The sequence below is a fragment of the Coregonus lavaretus genome, assembly GCF_964263955.1.
Source record: "Coregonus lavaretus genome assembly, chromosome: 1".
In the NCBI taxonomy this organism is placed as follows: Eukaryota; Metazoa; Chordata; class Actinopteri; order Salmoniformes; family Salmonidae; genus Coregonus; species Coregonus lavaretus.
This window is the reverse complement of record NC_139988.1, coordinates 38,137,310-38,161,950: the sequence shown is the minus strand read 5'-3', so window position 1 is coordinate 38,161,950 and position 24,641 is coordinate 38,137,310. Positions and strand designations below refer to the sequence as shown.

Here is a 24,641-nt window from a genome sequence, read left to right as displayed (position 1 = left end):
TCAAAACAAGTTCTTACTTTTCTGTGGGGACAAGGAGAGAACACAGAATGAGGGAGGACATTTTGGCAGGTTGGTTTCAGTGGCCAAAATGTGAGACATGCAGGAGAGGTCACATGGCTCTGTCCTGTAACAGCTCAGCTGACTCATCTAACTCTCAGAGGAGTTAACTCATCAAATGCAGCATTCTGTAGCAAACTACACTAAAACATGATTTCACAAAAATTGACGGGTTGGTTGTTTAGCAACAAAACTGACATGTGTGCAACTATGGGACAAAACAGACGGGGTTGGTTTAGACTGTTGACAACATGTAAACTATGTTTAATCTCCAAATGTTTATTGAAAACAAATACATTTGCACAATGAGCACTTGTTGTCTCTCAAATACATTGTTACAGTTGTTGGTTAGTTAGCTAGCGCATTTTTGCCATATTAGCATAGACTGTCACGGTTTCGGCCGAGGCTGCTCCTTCTCCTTGTTCGGGCAGGCTCTCCGGAGTACTAGCTGCCACCGTTCTATGTTTCGATGTTTGTTTGGTTTTGTCTGTTTTGTTACACCTGTTCCTGGTTAGTGTTAATTATGCGTCCTATAAGTTCTCTTGGGTTTTTGTCATGTGTTGTGTGTAATTGTTCGTTGTCACTGTGGGATGCTAGTTCGTTTTTTCTCTCTGTTCTGTGTAGTAGAGAGTTCCGCACTTTGTGTGCCTTTTGTATGTACATTACCGGTGTGCGTAAAGTTCGCTTGCCTGCCAGGTTGTATTTAGCCGTGTTTGGCTTGTTCTTTTTGTCTTCACTAAAGACGTCAGTACGAAGCCTCTGTGTGTCCTGCGCTTGATTCCACACCACATCTACACTCAACCGTGACAGAATTACACACCATTCACTATGGAATCAGCAGGAGCAGCCGCACCTACCGAGATTATTGAGGAGCGCCTTCGTGGACAGGAGGACAGGATCAACCAGATCGGGCACGCTCTGGATAGGGTGATGAACACCCTCCATCGATGGGAGACCAGCGGGGTACCCACGCCCCCACCTACCACACCATCACCATCGGTCAGTCCACCTGTCCAACTTCCGGAATCCAGTGGGATTCGGCTCTCGCTCCCGAGGGCGTACGACGGCACCGCTGCCGGGTGTCAGGGTTTCCTGTTGCAAGTCGAACTCTACCTCGCCACCGTACACCCGGAGCCCTCGGGACACGAGAGCGTTTCCGCCCTCATCTCCTGTCTCACCGGCAAGGCGTTGGAGTGGGCCAACGCCGAATGGAGGAGGATAGACGCCGCAACGATCACCTATGCGGAGTTCTCCCGCCGCTTCCGGGCAGTGTTCGACCATCCACCTGAGGGGAAGGCGGCGGGGGAGCGTCTATTCTACCTCCGGCAGGGGATGAGGAGCGCTCAAGAGTTTGCACTGGAGTTCCGGACTCTAGCGGCAGATGCAGGGTGGAATGAGCGGGCCCTCATAGATCACTTCCGCTGCAGCCTCCGGGAGGACGTCCGTAGAGAGTTGGCGTGCAGGGACACCACTCTTACATTTGACCAATTGGTTGACATGGCCATTCGGCTAGACACCCTGCTCGCCACCCGTGGACATCCTGGGTGGGGGTCGCCCATTCCACCCTCCAGCACCTCCGAGCCGAGTCCTATGGAGCTCGGGGGTGCTGGCGCTAGAGAACGGAGGAGAAGGAGCCCGAGGGGGGCCGTCCCCTGCACCAACTGTGGCCGTGGAGGGCACACCGCGGCTAGATGCTGGGGAGGGTCTCCTGGAGGACGAGACGGCAGGCCACACATTGGGGAGTCCTCCCAGGTGAGTAGGCGCCCCACTTACCCAGAGCTTTCTGTCGTGCACATAACCATACCTGTTTGTTTTCCACAGGTTGCACCTCGTTCCCAGCATAAGGCGCTAGTAGATTCAGGCGCAGCTGGGAATTTTGTAGATCGTAAATTTTGTATAGAGTTAGGGATCCCTCTCCTTCCGGTTAATAATCCTTTCCCTGTACATGCCCTAGATAGCCGTCCGTTAGGATCCGGGTTGATTAGGGAGGTCACAGTGCCACTTAGGATGGAGACGCAGGGGGGTCATGAGGAGACGATTCAGCTATACCTGATCGACTCTCCTGCGTATCCGGTGGTGCTGGGGCTTCCCTGGTTGATTACTCATGATCCTACCATTTCGCGGCGAGAGAAGGCTCTTAAGGGGTGGTCTGCCCAGTGTGTGGGGCTATGTCTGGGTGTTTCCGTAGGGGCGACCTCGGTGGAGAGTCCAAACCAAATGCCCGCAATGCATGTTCCCCCCGAGTATGAGGATTTAGCACTCGTGTTTAGCAAGGCGAGGGTGGCGCGATTGCCACCTCATAGACAGGGGGATTGTGCGATAGACCTCCAGGCAGGAGCTGTGCTCCCGCGGAGCCATGTGTATCCTTTGTCACAAGAGGAGAAGAGGGCGATGGAGACATACATTGCCGAGTCTCTGAGACAGGGATACATACGGCCCTCCACTTCCCCTGCGTCCTCGAGCTTCTTTTTTGTGAAGAAAAAGGATGGAGGTTTGCGCCCGTATATTGATTACCGCGGTCTCAATCAGATTACGGTGAAATATAGTTATCCACTCCCTCTGATTGCGACTATGACGGAGTCATTACACGGGGCACGGTTCTTCACAAAATTGGACCTCAGGAGCGCATACAACTTGGTGCGCATTAGAGAGGGCGATGAATGGAAGACAGCATTTAGTACTACCTCGGGTCATTATGAGTATCTCGTCATGCCATACGGGTTAATGAATGCTCCATCATTCTTCCAATCCTTTGTGGATGAGATTTTCCGGGACATGCAGGGGCAGGGAGTGGTCGTGTACATAGACGATATTCTGGTGTACAGTTCTACCCGAGCCGAGCATGTAGCCCTGGTGCGCCGAGTGTTGAGGAGGCTGTTGGAGCATGACCTGTATGTCAAGGCAGAGAAATGTCTGTTCTTCCAGGAGTCGGTCTCCTTTTTGGGTTATCAGTTGTCCGCGTCAGGGGTGAAGATGGAGGTTGACCGTGTGTCAGCCGTGCGTAATTGGCAAACCCCAACCACGGTTAAAGAGGTGCAGCAGTTCTTGGGCTTTGCGAATTACTACCGGAGGTTTATCCGGGGTTTTGGACAGGTGGCAGCTCCCATAATGTCCCTTCTGAAGGGGGGTCCGGTGTGCTTGCGGTGGTCAGCTGAGGCGAACAGGGCTTTTGGGAGACTGAAGGACCTGTTTACTTCGGCTCCGGTGCTGGCGCATCCGGATCCCGCTTTACCATTCCAAGTGGAGGTGGACGCGTCAGAAGCCGGTATCGGGGCCATTCTCTCGCAACGGTCCGGCACACCACCTAAACTCCGCCCCTGTGCTTTTTACTCGAAAAAGCTCAGTCCGGCGGAGCGAAATTATGACGTAGGGGACAGGGAGCTGTTAGCCGTGGTACAGGCCCTAAAGGTGTGGAGGCATTGGCTTGAGGGGGCTCAACACCCTTTTCTCATTTTGACTGACCACCGTAACCTGGAATACATTCGGGCAGCTAGGAGACTAAATCCTCGCCAGGCTCGGTGGACTATGTTTCTAGCCCGGTTCGTGTTTAAGATCACTTACATCCCTGGGTCCCAGAACGGAAAGGCAGACGCCCTGTCTCGGCGGTATGACACAGAGGAGAGGTCCGTTGAGCCCACTCCCATACTACCTAAGTCTTGTCTGGTGGCACCGGTGGTGTGGGAGGTCGATACGGAGATCGAGCGGGCGTTACACACCGACCCTAGCCCTCCACAGCGTCCGGTGGGTCGGACGTACGTTCCGCTCGAGGTCCGGGATCGACTCATTTATTGGGCTCACACGTCACCCTCCTCTGGGCATCCAGGTATTGGCCGGACAGTGCACTGCCTTAGCACAAAGTACTGGTGGCCAATGTTAGCCAGGGATGTGAGGGTTTATGTCTCCTCCTGCTCGGTGTGTGCCCAGTGTAAGGCGCCCAGACACTTGCCCAGGGGTAAGTTACAACCCCTGCCCGTTCCACAACGACCCTGGTCTCACCTCTCGGTGGATTTTGTTACAGACCTTCCCCCCTCACAGGGGAATACCACCATCCTGGTCGTTGTGGATCGGTTCTCGAAGGCCTGTCGTCTCCTTCCCATGCCGGGTCTTCCTACTGCCCTACAGACCGCTGAGGCTCTATTCACCCACGTCTTCCGGCATTACGGGGTACCCGAGGATATAGTGTCTGATCGAGGCCCCCAGTTTACCTCCAGAGTCTGGAGAGCGTTCATGGAGCGTTTGGGGGTTTCGGTGAGCCTTACCTCGTGTTACCACCCGGAGAGCAATGGGCAGGTCGAACGTGTAAACCAGGATGTGGGTAGGTTTCTGAGGTTGTATTGCCAGGGCCGGCCGGAGGAGTGGGCGAGGTATGTTCCCTGGGCCGAGATGGCACAGAACTCTCTCCGCCACTCCTCCACTAAACTAACTCCTTTCCAGTGTGTGTTAGGGTACCAGCCGGCTCTGGCACCTTGGCATCAGAGCCAGATCGAGGCCCCTGCGGTGGATGAGTGGGTGCGGCGCTCGGAGGAGACGTGGAACGCTGCACACGTCCATCTGAAGCGGGCCATCCGTCGACATAAGACGAGCGCCGATCTCCACCGCAGTGAGGGGCCGGTGTACGCACCTGGAGATCGAGTCTGGCTCTCGACCAGAAACCTGCCCCTCCGCCTGCCCTGCCGGAAGCTGGGTCGGCGGTTTGTGGGGCCTTTTAAAGTCCTGAGGAGATTGAACGAGGTGTGTTACAGGTTACAACTGCCAATTGATTACAAGAATATTAACCCCTCGTTCCATGTGTCTCTCCTCAGGCTGGTGGTAGCTGGTCCACTCCAGGACTATGAGATAGAAGAGACTCCTCCGCCCCCGCTGGACATCGAGGGGACTCCGGCGTACACTGTTCGGTCCATCCTAGATTCGAGACGCCGGATGGGGGGTCTCCAATATCTCGTGGAGTGGGAGGGGTACGGCCCGGAGGAGCGGTGCTGGGTGCCGAGGAGGGACATCCTAGACCCGTCTCTTCTGACCGAGTTCCATCGTGGTCATCCCACGCGCCCTGCCCTGCTGGGATGACCACGATGGAACTTCCTGGTCGTCCTCGAGGCCGGGGTCGGCGCACGGCTGGAGCCGCGCGTCAAGGGGGGGGGGGGGGGGGTACTGTCATGGTTTCGGCCGAGTCTGCTCCTTCTCCTTGTTCGGGCAGGCTTCGGCGGTCGTCGTCTCCGGAGTACTAGCTGCCACCGTTCTATGTTTCGATGTTTGTTTGGTTTTGTCTGTTTTGTTACACCTGTTCCTGGTTAGTGTTAATTATGCGTCCTATAAGTTCTTTTGGGTTTTTGTCATGTGTTGTGTGTATTGTTCGTTGTCACTGTGGGATGCTAGTTCGTTTTTTCTCTCTGTTCTGTGTAGTAGAGAGTTCCGCACTTTGCGTGCCTTTTGTATGTACATTACTGGTGTGCGTAAAGTTCGCTTGCCTGCCAGGTTGTATTTAGCCGTGTTTGGCTTGTTCTTTTTGACTTCACTAAAGACGTCAGTACGAAGCCTCTGTGTGTCCTGCGCTTGATTCCACACCACATCTACACTCAACCGTGACATAGACATTGCTCATCCATATATTTATTTATATATTCTTAATCCCATTGCTTTACTTAGATTTGTGTGTATTGGGTATATGTTGTGAAATTGTTAGATATTACTTGTTAGATATTACTGCACTGTCGGAGCTAAAAACAGAAACAATTCGCTACACCCGCAATAACATCTGCTAAACACGTGTATGTGACCAATAAAATTTGATTTGATTTGATTTTGATTTGACATGACATCAGTCAAAATACCTCAAAACAAGACATGGTATCAATAACAAGATACGAGCTGAAACGAGCCACCTATGATACCCCACATGGCAGCTTCTTGTAATTCTTGCTAGGTATCTGACCGTTCAGAATCAAATCAAAGCACGCCTTCCGGCCACATCGATGTGCGCGCATCATTTTTGTGACGTTGTCAGCCAACCCATAATGTCCAGATATACAGTGAGGGAAAAAAGTATTTGATCCCCTGCTGATTTTGTACGTTTGCCCACTGAAAAAGAAATGATCAGTCTATCATTTTAATGGTAGGTTCATTTGAACAGTGAGAGACAGAGTAACAACAAAAAAATCCAGAAAAACGCATGTCAAAAATGTTATAAATTGATTTGCATTTTAATGAGGAAAACAAGTATTTGACCCCTCTGCAAAACATGACTTAGTACTTGGTGGCAAAACCCTTGTTGGCAATCACAGAGGTCAGACATTTCTTGTAGTTGGCCACCAGGTTTGCACAAATCTCAGGAGGGATTTTGTTCCACTCCTTTTTGCATATCTTCTCCAAGTCATTAAGGTTTCGAGGCTGACGTTTGGCAACTCGAACCTTCAGCTCCATCCACAGATGTTCTATGGGATTAAGGTCTGGAGACTGGTTAGGCCACTCCAGGACCTTAATGTGCTTCTTCTTGAGCCACTCCTTTGTTGCCTTGGCCGTGTGTTTTGGGTCATTGTCATGCTGGAATACCCATCCACGATTCATTTTCAATGCCCTGGCTGAGGGAAGGAGGTTCTCACCCAATATTTGACGGTACATGGCCCCGTCCATCGTCCCTTTGATGCGGTGAATTTGTCCTGTCCCCTTAGCAGAAAAACACCCCCAAAGTATAATGTTTCCACCTCCATGTTTGACGGTGGGGATGGTGTTCTTGGGGTCATAGGCAGCATTCCTCCTCCTTCAAACACGGCGAGTTGAGTTGATGCCAAAGAGCTCCATTTTGGTCTCATCTGACCACAACACTTTCACCCAGTTCTCCTCTGAATCATTCAGATGTTCATTTGCAAACTTCAGACGGGCCTGTATATGTGCTTTCTTGAGCAGGGGGGCCTTGCGGGCGGTGCAGGATTTCAGTCCTTCACGGCGTAGTGTGTTACCAATTGTTTTCTTTGTGACTATGGTCCCAGCTGCCTTGAGATCATTGACAAGATCCTCCCATGTAGTTCTGGGCTGATTCCTCACCGTTCTCATGATCATTGCAACTCCACGAGGTGAGATCTTGCATGGAGCCCCAGGCCGAGGGAGATTGACAGTTCTTTTGTGTTTCTTCCATTTGCGAATAATCGCACCAACTGTTGTCACCTTCTCACCAAGCTGCTTGGCGATGGTCTTGTAGCCCATTCCAGCCTTGTGTAGGTCTACAATCTTGTCCCTGACATCCTCGGAGAGCTCTTTGGTCTTGGCCATGGTGGAGAATTTGTAATCTGATTGATTGATTGCTTCTGTGGACAGGTGTCTTTTATACAGGTAACAAGCTGAGATTAGGAGCACTCCCTTTAAGAGTGTGCTCCTAATCTCAGCTCGTTACCTGTATAAAAGACACCTGGGAGCCAGAAATCTTTCTGATTGAGAGGGGGTCAAATACTTATTTCCCTCATTAAAATGCAAATCAATTTATAACACTTTTGACATGCATTTTTCTGGATTTTTTTGTTGTTATTATGTCTCTCACTGTTCCAATAAACCTACCATTCAAATTATAGACTGAGCATGTCTTTGTCAGTGGGCAAACGTACAAAATCAGCAGGGGATCAAATACTTTTTCCCCTCACTGTACTTGTGCTCCAATTGCATCTAGCTCTTGAAATGTAATGGTGAATGTCTAATTACCATTGTTGCAAAAATATTGTTTTCATTTCTAAATGTCTGATTAATCAGTTAATCATGAAATATATAGGCACATTTCTCAAATGAAACACAATACTCTTAGGGCCCGATTCAATCAGATCCGCTTTAGCCGACATCCACATAGCTGATGTTTTGATGGTGTCAGCAGGTAGCTTAGTGGTTAAGAGCGTTGTGTCTGTAACCAAAAGGTCGCTGGTTCTAATCCCTGAGCTGACTAGGTGAAAAATCTGTCGATGTGCCCTTGAGCAAGGCACTTAACTCTAATTGCTCCTGTAAGTCGCTCTGGATATGATGACGTAAATGTAATGTCGGAGATGGAACTGCTTTAGAGCTCACTAGCAGCTCCCGGCATTATACCTAAAGCGGACGTTGCCATTGGGCAGCCTTGGTTACAAGTTCAAACAATGGAATGTGAAATGTAATTTACACCTTGATTAGGCTGATAGAAATCCTCATTATTTAGTTTAATGATTTTCAATTTGAGCATCATTATTTCTAAATAGCCTACACTTTCTTGTTGACCTGATTGAATCTAGGCCTTAGAAAAGCATACTTGCCGATATAATTTCAACATGAAAGTACAAAGGGAAGGAAATTAGAGGTTCATATTGACAAGGTCCTGAAAAAGATGGCCATGAAACGTCATTATGTCCATGTCCATGAAAGGGCCCATAGGTGAAGTAGGGAAGGAGGGAGTGATAAAGCAGTGGACAAGCTTTATCTGAACAGCCCCGTTGGTTGACCAGAAAAAGCCATGTCCTCTTACCACATTTTGAGTGAATTTCTCAAATGAAGTTCTGCGGTCCTGAATGCCTCCCTAATTAACCAAAAAATTATGTGAAAAGAAACCAAAAGAAAAGGAAAGCCAGAAAAGATAGACAGAGCTGAAACTGAAAAGTGAAGGAATGGGAAACAAACTAATCTGTGAGGAGAGGCCCTTTGAAAAATAATAGCGAATATAAGGATATGCTAATGTATTTACGATGAGAATTATACAATGAGACTTAACATAACACAAACCATAAGCCCAGCCTGGTCTCAGAGCAAAACGTATAATATTTTACTAAAATCCGTGTCACTCCATTTTAGTATGATATGTTACGTTACGTTAGGTAACATTACATTGACCTACCTTAATCCGGGATACTCAAATTAGTATGATCTGTTACTTTTGGGTTGACAGTAGGTTACTTAAGGCAAAAACGAAAGGAGGGTGGTTGGTCAGGGTGGATGGGTAGGCTTATATGTGACTCGTTTCAGGAAACTAGGCATATGTCGAGGGTCACTACTTCACAGGAGAGCCATTTGAACGTAAACTTTGTTTTTAATCAAAATGCGTTTTTTGGCAGAAATGCCTTCTGGAACATGTGAACTTTCATGTGCCTTAATAACAAACTTGTATGCCATCTGTAAATACAAATTTAAAAAAATAATTACGAGCCTAGTTGGTTAAAACACAGAAAAAGACAGCAACCTTCCCACTAGCCATGATTGGCTGAGATAATGAGCGGGCTGGACATGCCGAGAGAGGAGTTAGGATTGGTCTGCCATATAGCACGCTTCTGTCTATTTGAGCTGGTCAGTATGTGTAAGTAATCCTGTCTAACACGGCTTTTTAAATAATGTATCATGTAGTGGAGCTGCATGAGTGTTGCTCTCCACTTTCTGGTGTTTGATCTTATTATTCGTATCTCAGAGCCAGTTGCTTGGCTAGTTAGAGCCTAATGTGAGCTAGCTAACATTGAACCTGGTTGGTTAGCTACCTGCAGATTCATGCAGGGTAGTAAAGTCATGAGTTTAACTAGCTAGCTAACGTTAGCTGGCAGGCTCGCTAGCTAACATTACATGTATGATCTTATTATTCATATCTCAGAGCCAGTTGCTTGGCTAGTTAGAGCCTAATGTTTACCTAGCTAGCTAGCTACATGTCTTAACAAAAGACTCCACTATGCAAGTAACCATTTCGGGTGCGTTCGTAAATTCAGTCTGAGTATGCCACAGCGCAGAATAACTGATGAATTTACGGACGTACAACACCCGTTGAATATACATTTACATTTACATTTACGTCATTTAGCAGACGCTCTTATCCAGAGCGACTTACAAATTGGTGCATTCACCCTATATGTCACGATTCAGACAGACGACCAGAGGACCACAATTGCGTCACACCAGAAAGTTTATTAAACTTAAGGGAAAAGGGAAGTAGGGAGTGAATGAAGGCTCCAGGGGTAACAGGGATCCCGTCCAATGCGCTGGGTCTGTGCCCCCCCCAGTGGCAGCGATGCGTCCTATGAAGCCGGTGGTGGGTGGTCCAGAAGTCCTGGGGGGGGGAGACACAGACACAACAGGGCGGAATGAAACCAGGCAGCAGTACAGTTCAAGGGAAATCCAAAATACGTAGTAGCAAGGCAGAAGGCTGGTCAGAGTTACCGGGATTGAAGAGTAGTCAGGAGTCGTAATGGCAGAAGCAGGTCTGGATCTCCTGAGGCAGAAGAGTATCCAAAAAACAGGCAGGTCCGGGGTCACAAAACCAGGGTGAGCCAGAAGCGCGAGCAAACAGGTTCCGGGTGTGAGCTTTGCAGACGATCTGACACCGGAGAGCTGAAAGACAGGGCCTTAAATACTGGGAGAGGTAGTGGGTAATGCAGCGCAGCTGGCAGAGTAATTAGAGCAGAGCAGAGCAGGGACAGGTGGAGCTAGTTAGGCTGAGTAGAGAGAGTGGTGAGCAGAGTGGAAGAAAATTAAGGTGGTAACCCGGTGGAGTGAGAGGCCCATGACAGAACCCCCCCCCCAAGGGACGGCCCCAGAAGTCCCAAGAGCAACACCACGCCGGGCGGGAGGAGGGGAGCCGGAGGAGGGCTAGAACTCCTCCGAACGGTCCGAGTGAACGTCCTCATCCTCGGAGGAAGCCGGAGGGCCGTGGTCGGGAGATGGGACAGGTCCCGAGACAGGATCAGGCACAGGACAGGAAGCCGAGCGGGCCGGACGGTTAGGGACCCCTCTGGGGCGGCCCCTACGGATTGCAGGTTGATCAGGATGCCGTTGGTGGAAAGCGGTGATGAGAGTCCTATCCACAATCCGACTAGCTGGCACCCAGGTCCTTTCCTCAGGTCCATAGCCCTCCCAGTCAATGAGGTACTGGAGACCCCTACCCCTCCGTCTGGACCGAAGCAGGCGGCGGACGGTGTAAACCAGACCACCATCGACGAGCCGTGGAGGAGGAGGACCAGGCGCAGCAGGGACAAGCGGACTCTCATGGATGGGCTTAATCTTAGACACATGGAAAGTGGGGTGCACCCTCAGGGAATTAGGCAGTTGGAGCCGGACAGCAGTTGGGCTAATCACTCTTATGATAGGGAATGGGCCAATGAACCGAGGTGCCAGCTTCTGCGACTCCACCCTGAGTGGCAGGTTCCTCGATGACAACCACACCCTTTGACCAACATGGTAGGTGGGAGCAGGAATTCTCCGACGGTTGGCCCCGGTAGTGTAGCTGGCAACGGATCTGAGGAGTGTGGCTCGGGCTTGTGACCAGGTGCGGCGACATCGACGGGCAAAAGCAAGTGCAGATGGGCAAGTAACCTCCTCTTCCTGGCTGGCAAATAGAGGAGGCTGGTATCCATAAACACATTGGAAAGGGGACATACCGATGGCAGAGCAGGTCAGAGAATTGTGTGCGTACTCCACCCATGTCAATTGCTGCGACCAGGAGTGGGGGTTGCGTGAAGTCATGCATCGCAGTGCCTTCTCGAGCTCCTGATTAGCCCGCTCTGACTGCCCATTGGATTGGGGATGGAATCCGGAAGTCAGACTGACTGTGGCTCCCAGCAGGTGACAGAACTCCTTCCAAAAAGCGGAGGAGAATTGTGGACCACGGTCAGAAACTACATCCTTTGGCAGTCCGTGGATCCGGAAGACGTGTTCCAGGACCACCTGGGCGGTCTCCTTGGCGGTTGGGAGCTTGGGGAGGGGAATGAAGTGTGCCATCTTGCTGAAACGGTCAACGATGGTGAGAATGACGGTCATGCCACTTGAAGGGGGCAGCCCCGTGACAAAGTCAAGGGCGATGTGAGACCAGGGACGTCTGGGCACAGGCAGGGGCTGCAGCAATCCGGCTGGGGGCTGGCAGGACGACTTGTGTTGGTTGCAGATGGGGCAGGCTTGGACGAATTCCCGTACATCCTTCCTCAGAGAGGGCCACCAGAACCTCTGGGCGAGCAGGTTGTAAGTGCGGGTGGAGCCAGGGTGACAAGCTAGGCGGGAGTCATGTCCCCACTGAACGACCTGGGACCTCAGGTCTTCGGGGACAAAAAGGCGGTCAGCTGGGCAAGTGCTGGGACCTGGCTGGTTACGGAGAGCCTCCAGCACCTGTTCCTCAACAGCCCAGGTCAGAGCTGCAACGATGCAGGGACTTGGCAGAATCGACACAGGGTCCTTGGAGGGGGTGTCATCCTTCTGGAATTGACGGGAGAGGGCGTCTGGCTTGGTGTTGCGTGATCCAGGCCGGTATGACAGAGTGAAATTAAACCTGGTGAAGAACAGGGCCCAGCGGGACTGCCTGGAGTTCAACCGTTTGGCCGTGCGGATGTACTCCAAGTTCTTATGATCGGTCCAAACGAGAAATGGAATGGTGGACCCCTCCAGCCAGTGACGCCACTCCTCCAAGGCAAGCTTCACAGCCAGCAGCTCACGGTTCCCTATGTCGTAATTGCACTCAGAGGGGGACAACCGACGTGAGAAAAAGGCACAGGGATGGAGCTTCCTATCCTCCGCAGCCCACTGAGAAATCACAGCACCAACTCCCACATCCGAGGCGTCCACCTCCACAATGAATTGCCGGTCCACATCAGGCATCTGGAGGATGGGAGCGGAGGTGAACCTCACCTTGAGGGTACTGAAGGCTTTGTCGGCTGCTGGGGTCCAGGTGAAGGGTTGCTTGGTGCTGGTTAGAGCAGTGAGAGGGGCAGCAACGGTACTGTAGTTCCGGATAAACTTCCTATAGAAGTTAGCAAACCCCAGAAACTGTTGCAGCTTCTTTCTGTTCTCCGGAACTGGCCATGAAGTGACTGCTGATACTTTGGCAGGATCCATTTGGATACTTCCCTCTGCCACTATGTACCCCAGGAAGGCCACTGTCTTGACGTGAAACTCACATTTCTCTGCCTTGGCGTAGAGGGAATTCTCCAGAAGACGATGAAGGACTTGCTGGACATGGCGGGTGTGTTCAGACAGGTTTCTGGAGTAGATTAAGATGTCATCCAGGTAAACGAAGACAAACTTGTTTAACATGTCCCGCAGTACATCATTCACTAGAGCCTGGAACACAGCAGGAGCATTGGTGAGGCCAAAAGGCATAACCAGATACTCGTAGTGGCCTGTTGGTGTATTGAATGCGGTTTTCCATTCATCTCCCTCCCGGATCCGCACTAGGTGGTAAGCGTTTCTGAGATCCAACTTGGTAAAAACAGTGGCTCCCTGGAGCAACTCAAAAGCAGAGGTGAGCAGAGGCAGAGGGTAACGGTTTTTCACTGTGATGTCGTTGAGTCCCCTGTAGTCGATGCAGGGGCGAAGAGATCCGTCCTTCTTCCCCACAAAGAAGAAGCCAGCACCAGCAGGAGATGAAGATGAACGGATTAATCCTGCGGACAGAGAGCCATTGATGTAGTCCTCCATGGACCTTCTTTCAGGAGCAGACAACGAATAAAGACGACCCTTTGGAGGAGCTGTTCCAGGGAGGAGGTCGATGGCACAGTCGTACGGTCGGTGAGGGGGCAGAGATGTGGCTCTTGCTTTGTTAAACACCTCTCTGAGACCATGGTAGCATTCTGGGACATTGGAGAGGTCAGGAGCGGAGTTAGTAGGTACTGGCCGAGGGGGTAGTGCGGCAGCAAGCAGGCAGGTTCGGTGGCAGTCCTCTCCCCACTCCCTGATCACCCCGGTCACCCAGTCGAGCTGAGGGTTGTGCCGGCGGAGCCATGGGTAACCCAGGATGAGGGGTTGGCCTGGAGAGGGGAGCAGGTGAAACTGGATAGTTTCTTGATGGTTTCCGGACAGACCCATCGAGACCGGGGCCGTGACATGAGTGACCGATCCGAGTAAGTGTCCGTCCAGTGCCCGGGCAGGAATAGGAGGTGTCAAACGGAGGTTCTCCAGTCCCAGTTGGCGTGCCAGCTTGATGTCCATTATGTTGGCTTCGGCGCCAGAATCCACCAGAGCAGCCAGGGTGTGAGTTGAGTCAGAGAGGCGGAGGTGAACTTGCAGCAGGGGTTTGCGGTCGGAGGACTGGATGGTCATTGAACTCAACCGGACTCCCCCTATGCCCGGTGAGCTTCGGCCCTTTAAAGGGCAGGTTACCACACGATGTCCATCACCTCCACAATAGAGGCAGAGGTTTGAGGTGAAGCGGCGCTGGCGCTCTGCAGGAGTGAGGGAGGCTCGCCCAATCTCCATAGGCTCAGACTGATCAAGCTGACCTGGGTGAGTGGCAGTAGATGACAGGAGCCCAGTCGGATCTCTCCGAATGCCGGTAGTAGGTGGACCTTGGCGCCCCCTCTCACGACGACGGGTCTGTATCCTTCTGTCGATCCTGACAGTCAGTGCGATGGCTTCATCAAGAGTGGAAGGCAGTTCATGGGAGACCAACTCGTCCTTGATATAGTCAGCCAAACTATGGAAGAACGCGTCCACCAACGATGGTGTGTTCCAAGAACTTCGTCTAGCCAGGGTTCGGAAGTCGATGGAATGGTCTGCGACTGTACGTCTGCCTTGTCGAATACTGAACAGTTCACGAGACGCCTCTGCGGTGGGTGAATCCAGGTCAAACACCTTCAGCATCTCCTCAGCAAACAGGTCGAAGGTTGCACATGCGGGGGTTTGACGTTCGAACTCTGCTGTTCCCCAGAGTCGAGCTCGGCCCGTCAGGTGAGTGATGGCATACCCAACTTTAGCCCCCTCCGTGGCGAAGGTCCTTGGCTGCAAGGAGAACTGAAGTCGGCAGCTAGTCAGGAATGGCCGGACCTGGGTTGAATCGCCGTTGAACCGCTCGGGGTTTCCAATCTTGGGTTCCGGAGCAGCGGCTGCAATGACCGGGGCAGGTAACTCGGGGGCTGGGCTGGTGGGCAGACTGGCTGGGGTAAGGTTGGTGAGGAGTTGAATGATCATGGCGAGTTGTTGTTGCTGCTGCTGGAACTGCTGCTCATGCTCATCGGTTTCCATGTCGGGGAAAGTGTGCGCTGAGTCCATAATGGTCAGATCGTACTGTCACGATTCAGACAGACGACCAGAGGACCACAATTGCGTCACACCAGAAAGTTTATTAAACTTAAGGGAAAAGGGAAGTAGGGAGTGAATGAAGGCTCCAGGGGTAACAGGGATCCCGTCCAATGCGCTGGGTCTGTGCCCCCCCCAGTGGCAGCGATGCGTCCTATGAAGCCGGTGGTGGGTGGTCCAGAAGTCCTGGGGGGGGGAGACACAGACACAACAGGGCGGAATGAAACCAGGCAGCAGTACAGTTCAAGGGAAATCCAAAATACGTAGTAGCAAGGCAGAAGGCTGGTCAGAGTTACCGGGATTGAAGAGTAGTCAAGAGTCGTAATGGCAGAAGCAGGTCTGGATCTCCTGAGGCAGAAGAGTATCCAAAAAACAGGCAGGTCCGGGGTCACAAAACCAGGGTGAGCCAGAAGCGCGAGCAAACAGGTTCCGGGTGTGAGCTTTGCAGACGATCTGACACCGGAGAGCTGAAAGACAGGGCCTTAAATACTGGGAGAGGTAGTGGGTAATGCAGCGCAGCTGGCAGAGTAATTAGAGCAGAGCAGAGCAGGGACAGGTGGAGCTAGTTAGGCTGAGTAGAGAGAGTGGTGAGCAGAGTGGAAGAAAATTAAGGTGGTAACCCGGTGGAGTGAGAGGCCCATGACACTATAGCCAGTGGGATAACCACTTTACAAATATTTTTTTATATATATATATATTTTTTTTTTTGGGGGGGGGGGGGGTAGAAGGATTACTTTATCCAATATGGCCGGGGTCAGTAAACGTCGGCAAAAAAGCATAATTAAATTGTTGCCAGCAGCACAGTTACAGTCACCAACGCACTGGATAACATGAAAACAGCCTAACCAGCTCTGCTAGGGCAAGTAAAATGGTCATTGGGGTGTTATCTCACTTGAGTAAAATGGTCAGTGGGGTGTTCTCTCATTTGAATAAATGGTCAGTGGGGTGTTCTCTCATTTGAGAGATCACCCCACTGACTATTTTACTCAGCCTAGCAGAGCTGGTTAGGCTGTTTTCATGTTATCCAGAGGTAAACAATGAACCATAATCCCAATTTTGTGTCTGGAAGTAGCTAGCAAGCTAGCCAATGTTAGCCAGTTAGCTTGGGTGCTTGACTGCAGTTGTGAGTTCAGAACGCTCTGATCAACCCTACTCATCGGCCAGAGCGTCAAGTGTGCGCTCTGAACGCTCCAAGAGCGAAACGAGATGGGTTGAGCTAAAGTGGGTGTGAACGATGCTGAATGAGTGTAGACAAAGAAGAGCTCTTCAGTAGGTACCAAAACATTCAAAGGCCATTTTCTCAAAAGTGAGATTACAAGTTTATCAACTTTCAAAGCAGAATTACTTTCCCATTGTTCCCTTAAATGCAGTGTATTATATACTGTACCATTTTGTAGCTCTGTGTCTCTACTTTTATCCAATGTAAAAAACACAATTTCAAATTTTGCTACATAAGACCGAATGAAGGCGGTCGGTCACATATATGCAAACGACTAGCAACTTAAAGGTTGTGTGTTTGAATCTCATCATGGACAACTTTAGCATTTTAGCACTTTGCAACTACTTAGTACTTTTTAGCTATTTAAAACTACTTAGCATGTTAGCTAACCCTTCCACTAACCCTAACCTTAACCCTTTAACCTAACTCTTAATCCTAAACTTAACCCTAACCTTAACCCCTAACCTAACGTAGCAGATCATACTAAAGCGGTCAAATGTAATATATCATACTAAAGCAGTCGAATGTAATATATCATACTAAAGAAGTCGATTGTAATATATCATACTAAGGCAGTCGAACGTAATATATCATACTAAAGAAGTCTAAAGTAATATATCATACTAAAGCAGTCAAACGTAATACATCATACTAAACGGGTCAAGACATAGAATACTATACATCCTACAATTCGTATTATATTGTATGACCTCTATTCCATTGGTAGGCCAATGTAATGTAACCTAAAGTAAAGTAACATATCATACTAAATGGAGTGGCAAAGATTATTTAAAAATATAATACGCTTTGCTCTGAGACCAGGTTGATAAGCCACATTTAGCAAACATAGAATATCATGAAGGAACTATAATTTGAATTTCCCCATCATCACAACCATCCTTACAGGTCAGACACCTTATGAGGCATTTTCTTGGCATGTGAAAATGCTGCTAGTTATTCCTTCACTGCTGGGGGCACCAATATCATTGTTCCAGGCCCCAGGCAGAAAAGAGCAGGGCAGACAGCCTGGGAGGTTAAGGCTTTGAAGACCTTACCTTCTTCTTGGCCTGTAGCAGCTCCTGATAGGCACTGGAACGGATGAAGCGGCTGTAGGAGTCACTCTTCATCAGCTTGAAGATGTGATCCTGTCAACCATAAGGAAATGGTTCAACCACAGTGATGGTCACGTTGTAAGAACCCTTGATACGATTCAACGTTCCAGAATTTGTCTGTACAGATGAATGTACTGAACTGTACAGTAGCTTATCCAGCTGATGCATAAGCCAGTAACATGCCTATGTTTACCCTAAAGTTCACTAACATTTTATTACAGTGTTACCTGTGCGTCCTCAAAGGCATAGCGTCCAGGGTCCTTGACATTCTGGGTGGTCTTGTCGTAGCTCTTAGAGTCAACGTTGATGGCACTGGGAGCTCCAGAGGCCAGGAACTCCTGCCAGATCTCCTGTACCCGGGTCGGGACCTCCCGGATGGGCCTCTTCTTCACCTCCTGGACAGCTAGCCAGAACCTGCAGGACACAACACAGGGGGTGAGTGTGTACAAAGAAAATATACAGTACCAGTCAAAAGTTTGGACACACCTATTCATTCCAGGGTTTTTCTTTATTTTTACTATTTTCTACATTGTAGAATAATAGTGACAACATAAAAACTATGAAATAACGCATATTGAATCATGTAGTAACCAAAAAAGTGTTAAACAAATCAAAATATATTTTAGATTTTAGATTCTTCAAAGTAGCCACCCTTTGCCTTGATGACAGCTATGCACACTCCTGGAATGCTTTTCCATTAGTCTTGAAGGAGTTCCCACATATGCTGAGCACTTGTTGTCTGCTTTTCCTTCACTCTGCGGTCCAACTCATCCCAAACCATCTCAATTAGGTTGAGGTCGGGTGATTGTGTAGGCCAGGTCATCTGATGCAGCACGCCATCACTCTCCTTCTTGGTCAAATAGCCCTTACACAGCCTGGAGGTGTGTTGGGTCATTGTCCTGTTGAAAAACAAATGATAGTCCCACTAAGCACAAACCAGATGGGATGGCGTATCGCTGCAGAATGCTATGGTAGCCATGCTGGTTAAGTGTGCCTTGAATTCTAAATAAATCACTGACAGTGTCACCAGCAAAGCACACTCACACCATCACACCTCCTCCTCCATGCTTCATGGTGGGAACCTCACATGCAGAGATCATCCGTTCACCTACTCTGCGTCTCACAAAGACACGGAGGTTGGAACCAAAAATCTCAAATTTGGACGCATCAGACCAAAGGACAGATTTCCACCTGTCTAATGTCCATTGCTCGTGTTTCTTGGCCCAAGCAAGTCTCTTCTTCTTATTGGTGTCCTTTAGTAGTGATTTATTTGCAGCAATTCGACCATGAAGGCCTGATTCACGCAGTCTCCTCTGAACAGTTGATGTTGAGATGTGTCTGTTACTTGAACTCTGTGAAGCATTTATTTGGGCTGCAATTTCTGAGGCTGATAACTCTAATGAACTTATCCTCTGCAGCAGAGGTAACTCTGGATCTTCCATTCCTGTGGCGGTCCTCATGAGAGCCAGTTTCATCATAGCGCTTGATGGTTTTTGCCACTGCACTTGAAGAAAATTTCAAAGTTCTTGAAATATTCCGTATTGACTGACCTTCATGTCTTAAAGTAATGATGGACTGTTGTTTCTCTTTGCTTTTTGAGCTGTTCTTGCCATAATATGGACTTGGTCTTTTACCAAATAGGGCTATCTTCTGTATACCACCCCTAACTTGTCACAACACAACTGATTGGCTCAAATGCATTAAGAAGGAAAGAAATTCCACAAATTAACTTTTAACAAGGCACACCTGTTCATTGAAATGCATTCCAGGTGACTACCTCATGAAGCTGGTTGAGAGAATGCCAAGAGTGTGCAAAGCTGTCATTAGGTCAAACTGACTCTCACTCAGTTATATAATAACGACTCTCACTTAGTTACATTACCAGATTGACCTAAATATTACCTCTGGGCAAAACAGTTCAGAGAAGTACCAGCAGAGGGAGTACAGGAAATGTAAATGATTATGCAAATATACATTATGATAGTGTGAGAGAAAGGAAGTGAGTGTATGCATGTGGGGGTGTACGTGGGTGCATGTGTGTTATGTGTGTGTGTATGCACTGTATCCCCTACCTAAGGTTTTCTGAGCTAAACTCAGACTCCAGGAACTTGAGGAACTGCTCCCTCCCCACCTGATCCTTGAGAACCTCATTGATGCCGAACGCCCACCTCTTCACCCTCTGCTGACCTGGCTCCTTACTGAGGAGAGACACACGCAGTCAGACAACACAGTGTATAAAGGGAAACCTCTGTGAACATTTAACAGTACACAGTACAGTAAACAGTACACACTATACAGTTACAAATCATTTTATTATTACCTGACATCCCTCAGGAGATGGTTTGCAGCAGAGCAACTTACAAAGCATTTACTGGTACCACACATAATACTTGTACCCGTGTAAAACAACACAGAATAACCACAGAGATAAAAAAAAGTCAAAAAGACAGTCCAAGAAGACACACCTGGCCTCCAGCTCCCACACTGTGGTGTCGTCTGAGATCCAGGGGTTGGAGGGGTCGGTTGGTGTGATGAAGGGGTCGTATTCCACATACTGCTCTGTATAGGCCAACAAACTGGGAGAAAGAAAACAAACTATTCAGATCAGTCAGGTACAGTGGACAGAAAAGGTGACAATGTATCATGCCGCCTGGGGAACTCAGGATATGACTAAGAGCAGTGCTATACAGTATTTGACCTTCGAAGATAGCAGGAAGTGAAGTAATCTAGTGTCTTTGCTTTAACACAATAGTGAGTAACCCAGGCAACTAAGGATGGGAATCTACACTCTGTTCAGTGTTACGGCACAGGAAATGACAAATAGCCTTAGTGCTGATGATACACAGCCGGTATTGTTTGGACTAAACATTTTTCAAGGTTGTCTAAGCTCTTAATTACTGGCTACAATAAGCATTAAAGAGTTCAACAACGGATCAGTGGGGGGAGAATGAAGAGACAGAGAATTTAGCTCACCTCTCGGCCACTTTGGACATTTTCAGTCGATGTCTGTCTAATTGCCCTCCCCAATAAGTGATCTGGAACAACAAGGGGAAACAATATTTTGTGAATTTCTGGAAACCATAAGTGTACATTTGGAAAAAACTTTTCGTTCCAAACATACAATACCGTTCAAAAGTTTGGGGTCGCTTAGAAATGTCCTTGTTTTCGAAAGAAAAGCAATTTTCTTGTCCATTAAAATAACATCAAATTGATCAGAAATACAGGGAAGAAATTGTTAATGTTGTAAACGTATTCACCCCCTTTGGCATTTTTCCTATTTTGTTGCCTTACAATCTGGAATTAAAATTGATTTTTTGGGGGGTTTGTATCATTTGATTTACACAACATGCCTACCACTTTGAAGATGCCATTTTTTTGTTGTGTGAAACAAGCAAGAAATAAGACAAAAAAATATTGAGCGTGCAGAACTATTCACCCCCTCCAAAGTCAATACTTTGTAGAGCCACATTTTGCAGCAATTACAGCTGCAAGTCTCTTGGGGTATGTCTCTATAAGCTTGGCACATCTAGCCACTGGGATTTTTGCCTATTCTTCAAGGCAAAACTGCTCCAGCTCCTTCAAGTTGGATGGGTTCCGCTGGTGTACAGCAATCTTTAAGTCATACCACAGATTTTCAATTGGATTAAGGTCTGGGCTTTGACTAGGCCATTCCAAGACATGTAAATGTTTCCCCTTAAACCACTTGAGTGTTGCTTTAGCAGTATGCTTAGGGTCATTGTCCTGCTGGAAGGTGAACCTCCGTCCAAGTCTCAAATCTCTGGAAGACTGAAACAAGTTTCCCTCAAGTATTTCCCTATATTTAGCGCCATCCATCATTCATTCAATTCTGACCAGTTTCCCAGTCCCTGCCGATAAAAAACATGGTGATGGTGTTCTCGGGGTGATGAGAGGTGTTGGGTTTGCGCAAGACATAGCGTTTTCCTTGATGGCCAAAAAGCTCAATTTTAGTCTCATCTGACAAGAGTACCTTCTTCAATATGTTTGGGGAGTCTCCCACATGCCTTTTGGCGATCACCAAACGTTTGCATATTTTTTTTCTTTAAGCAATGGCTTTTTTCTGGCCACTCTTCCATAAAGCCCAGCTCTGTGGAGTGTATGGCTTAAAGTGGTCCTATGGACAGATACTCCAATCTTCGCTGTGGAGCTTTGCAGCTCCTTCAGGGTTATCTTTGGTCTCTGATTAATGCCCTCCTTGCCTGGTCCGTGAGTTTTGGTGGGCAGCCCTCTCTTGGCAGGTTTGTTGTGGTGCCATGTTCTTTCCATTTTTTATAATGGATTTAAATGGTGCTCCGTGGCATGTTCAAAGTTTCTGATATTTTTTTATAACCCAACCCTGACCTGTACTTCGCCACAACTTTGTCCCTGACCTGTTTGGAGAGCTCCTTGGTCTTCATGGTGCCGCTTGCTTGGTGGTGCCCCTTGCTTAGTGGTGTTGCAGACTCTGGGGCCTTTCAGAACAGGTGTAAATACAGTGGGGGGAAAAAGTATTTAGTCAGCGACCAATTGTGCAAGTTCTCCCACTTAAAAAGATGAGAGAGGCCTGTAATTTTCATCATAGGTACACGTCAACTATGACAGACAAATTGAGAAAAGAAAATCCAGAAAATCACATTGTAGGATTTTTAATGAATTTATTTGCAAATATGGTGGAAAATAAGTATTTGGTCACCTACAAACAAGCAAGATTTCTGGCTCTCACAGACCTGTAACTTCTTATTTAAGAGGCTCATCTGTCCTCCACTCGTTACCTGTATTAATAGCACCTGTTTGAACTTGTTATCAGTATAAAAGACACCTGTCCACAACCTCAAACAGTCACACTCCAAACTCCACTATGGCCAAGACCAAAGAGCTATCAAAGGACACCAGAAACAAAATTGTAGACCTGCACCAGGCTGGGAAGACTGAATCTGCAATAGGTAAGCAGCTTGGTTTGAAGAAATCAACTGTGGGAGCAATTATTAGGAAATGGAATACATACAGGACCACTGATAATCTCCCTCGATCTGGGGCTCCACGCAAGATCTCACCCCGTGGGGTCAAAATGATCACAAGAACGGTGAGCAAAAATCCCAGAACCACACGGGGGGACCTAGTGAATGACCTGCAGAGAGCTGGGACCAAAGTAAAAAAGCCTACCATCAGTAAAACACTACGCCGCCAGGGACTCAAATCCTGCAGTGCCAGACGTGTCCCCCTGCTTAAGCCAGTACATGTCCAGGCCCGTCTGAAGTTTGCTAGAGTGCATTTGGATGATCCAGAAGAGGATTGGGAGAATGTCATATGGTCAGATGAAACCAAAATATAACTTTTTGGTAAAAACTCAACTCGTCGTGTTTGGAGGACAAAGAATGCTGAGTTGCATCCAAAGAACACCATACCCACTGTGAAGCATGGGGGTGGAAACATCATGCTTTTTGGCTGTTTTTCTGCAAAGGGACCAGGATGACTGATCCGTGTAAAGGAAAGAATGAATGGGGCCATGTATCGTGAGATTTTGAGTGAAAACCTCCTTCCATCAGCAAGGGCATTGAAGATGAAACGTGGCTGGGTCTTTCAGCATGACAATGATCCCAAACACACTGCCCGGGCAACGAAGGAGTGGCTTCGTAAGAAGCATTTCAAGGTCCTGGAGTGGCCTAGCCAGTCTCCAGATCTCAACCCCATAGAAAATCTTTGGAGGGAGTTGAAAGTCCGTGTTGCCCAGCGACAGCCCCAAAACACCACTGCTCTAGAGGAGATCTGCATGGAGGAATGGGCCAAAATACCAGCAACAGTGTGTGAAACCTTGTGAAGACTTACAGAAAACGTTTGACCTGTGTCATTGCCAACAAAGGGTATATAACAAAGTATTGAGAAACTTTTGTTATTGACCAAATACTTATTTTCCACCATAATTTGCAAATAAATTCATAAAAAATCCTACAATGTGATTTTCTGGAATTTTCTTTCTCAATTTGTCTGTCATAGTTGACGTGTACCTATGATGAAAATTACAGGCCTCTCTCATCTTTTTAAGTGGGAGAACTTGCACAATTGGTGGCTGACTAAATACTTTTTTTCCCCACTGTATACTGAGATCATGTGACACTTGCACACAGGTGGACTTTATTTAACTAATTATGTGACGTCTGAAGGTAATTGGTTGCACCAGATCTTATTTAGGGGCTTCATAGCAAAGGGGGTGAATACATATGGACGCACCACTTTTCCGTAATTTATTTTTTGAATTTCACTTCACCAATTTGGACTATTTTGTCTATGTCCTTTACATGAAATCCAAATAAAAATCTATTTAAATTACAGGTTGTAATGCAACAAAATAGGAAAAATGCCAAGGGGGATGAATACTTTTGCAAGGCACTGTACATAGGCGTACAGAGGCCCATTATCAGCAACCATCAATCCTGTGTTCTAATGGCACGTTGTGTTTGCTAATCCAAGTTGATCATTTTAAAAGGCTAATTGATCATTAGAAAACCCTTTTGCAATTATGTTAGCACAGCTGAAAACTGTTGTGCTGATTAAAGAAGCAATAAAACTGGCCTTCTTAAGACTAGTTGAGTATCTGGAGCATCAGCAATTGTGGGTTCGATTACAGGCTCAAAATGGCCAGAAACAAATAACTTTCTTCTGAAACTCGTCAGTCTATTCTTGTTCTGAGAAATGAAGGCTATTCAATGCGAGAAATTGCCAAGAAACTGAAGATCTCGTACAAGGCTGTGTCCTACTCCCTTCACAGAACAGCATAAACTGGCTCTAACCAGAATAGAAAGAGGAGTAGGAGGCCCTGGTGCACAACTGAGCAAGAGGACAAATACATTAGAGTGTTTAGTTTGAGAAACAGATGCCTCACAGGTCCTCAACTGGCAGCTTCATTAAATAGTACCATTAAAACACCAGTCTCAACGTCAACACTGAAGAGGCGACTCCGGGTTGCTGACCTTCTAAGCAGAGTTGCAAAGAAAAATCCATATCTCAGACTAGCCAATAAAAAGAAAAGATTAAGATGGGCAGTCTGAGATATGGCTTTTTCTTTGCAATTCTGCCTAGAAGGTCAGCATCCCGGAGTCGCCTCTTCACTTTTGATGTTGAGACTGGTGATACTCAACTAGTCTCAAGAAGGCCAGTTGTATTGCTTCTTTAATCAGCACAACAGTTTTCAGCTGTGCTAACATAATTGCAAAAGGGTTTTCTAATGATCAATTAGCCTTTTAAAATGATCAACTTGGATTAGCAAACACAATGTGCCATTG

General features: G+C 48.0%; 1 protein-coding gene across 2 annotated transcripts in view; it reads right to left on the bottom strand.

The window, feature by feature from the left end:
- LOC311130104 (regulator of G-protein signaling 7-like) overlaps positions 1-24,641 on the bottom strand; it is a gene marked incomplete at both ends in the record, with an annotated part of 119,310 nt that continues 94,669 nt past the window's right edge. Inside the window, 7 exons of one of the 2 annotated variants that reach the window (XM_084162780.1) lie at positions 1-21; positions 8,528-8,578; positions 17,308-17,397; positions 17,592-17,778; positions 19,437-19,562; positions 19,830-19,940; positions 20,338-20,399. In XM_084162780.1, coding sequence (XP_084018906.1) covers positions 1-21; positions 8,528-8,578; positions 17,308-17,397; positions 17,592-17,778; positions 19,437-19,562; positions 19,830-19,940; positions 20,338-20,399 — 648 coding nt within the window. The remainder of the gene's footprint in view (positions 22-8,527; positions 8,579-17,307; positions 17,398-17,591; positions 17,779-19,436; positions 19,563-19,829; positions 19,941-20,337; positions 20,400-24,641) is intronic. The other variant, XM_084162781.1, reaches the window with a different exon arrangement.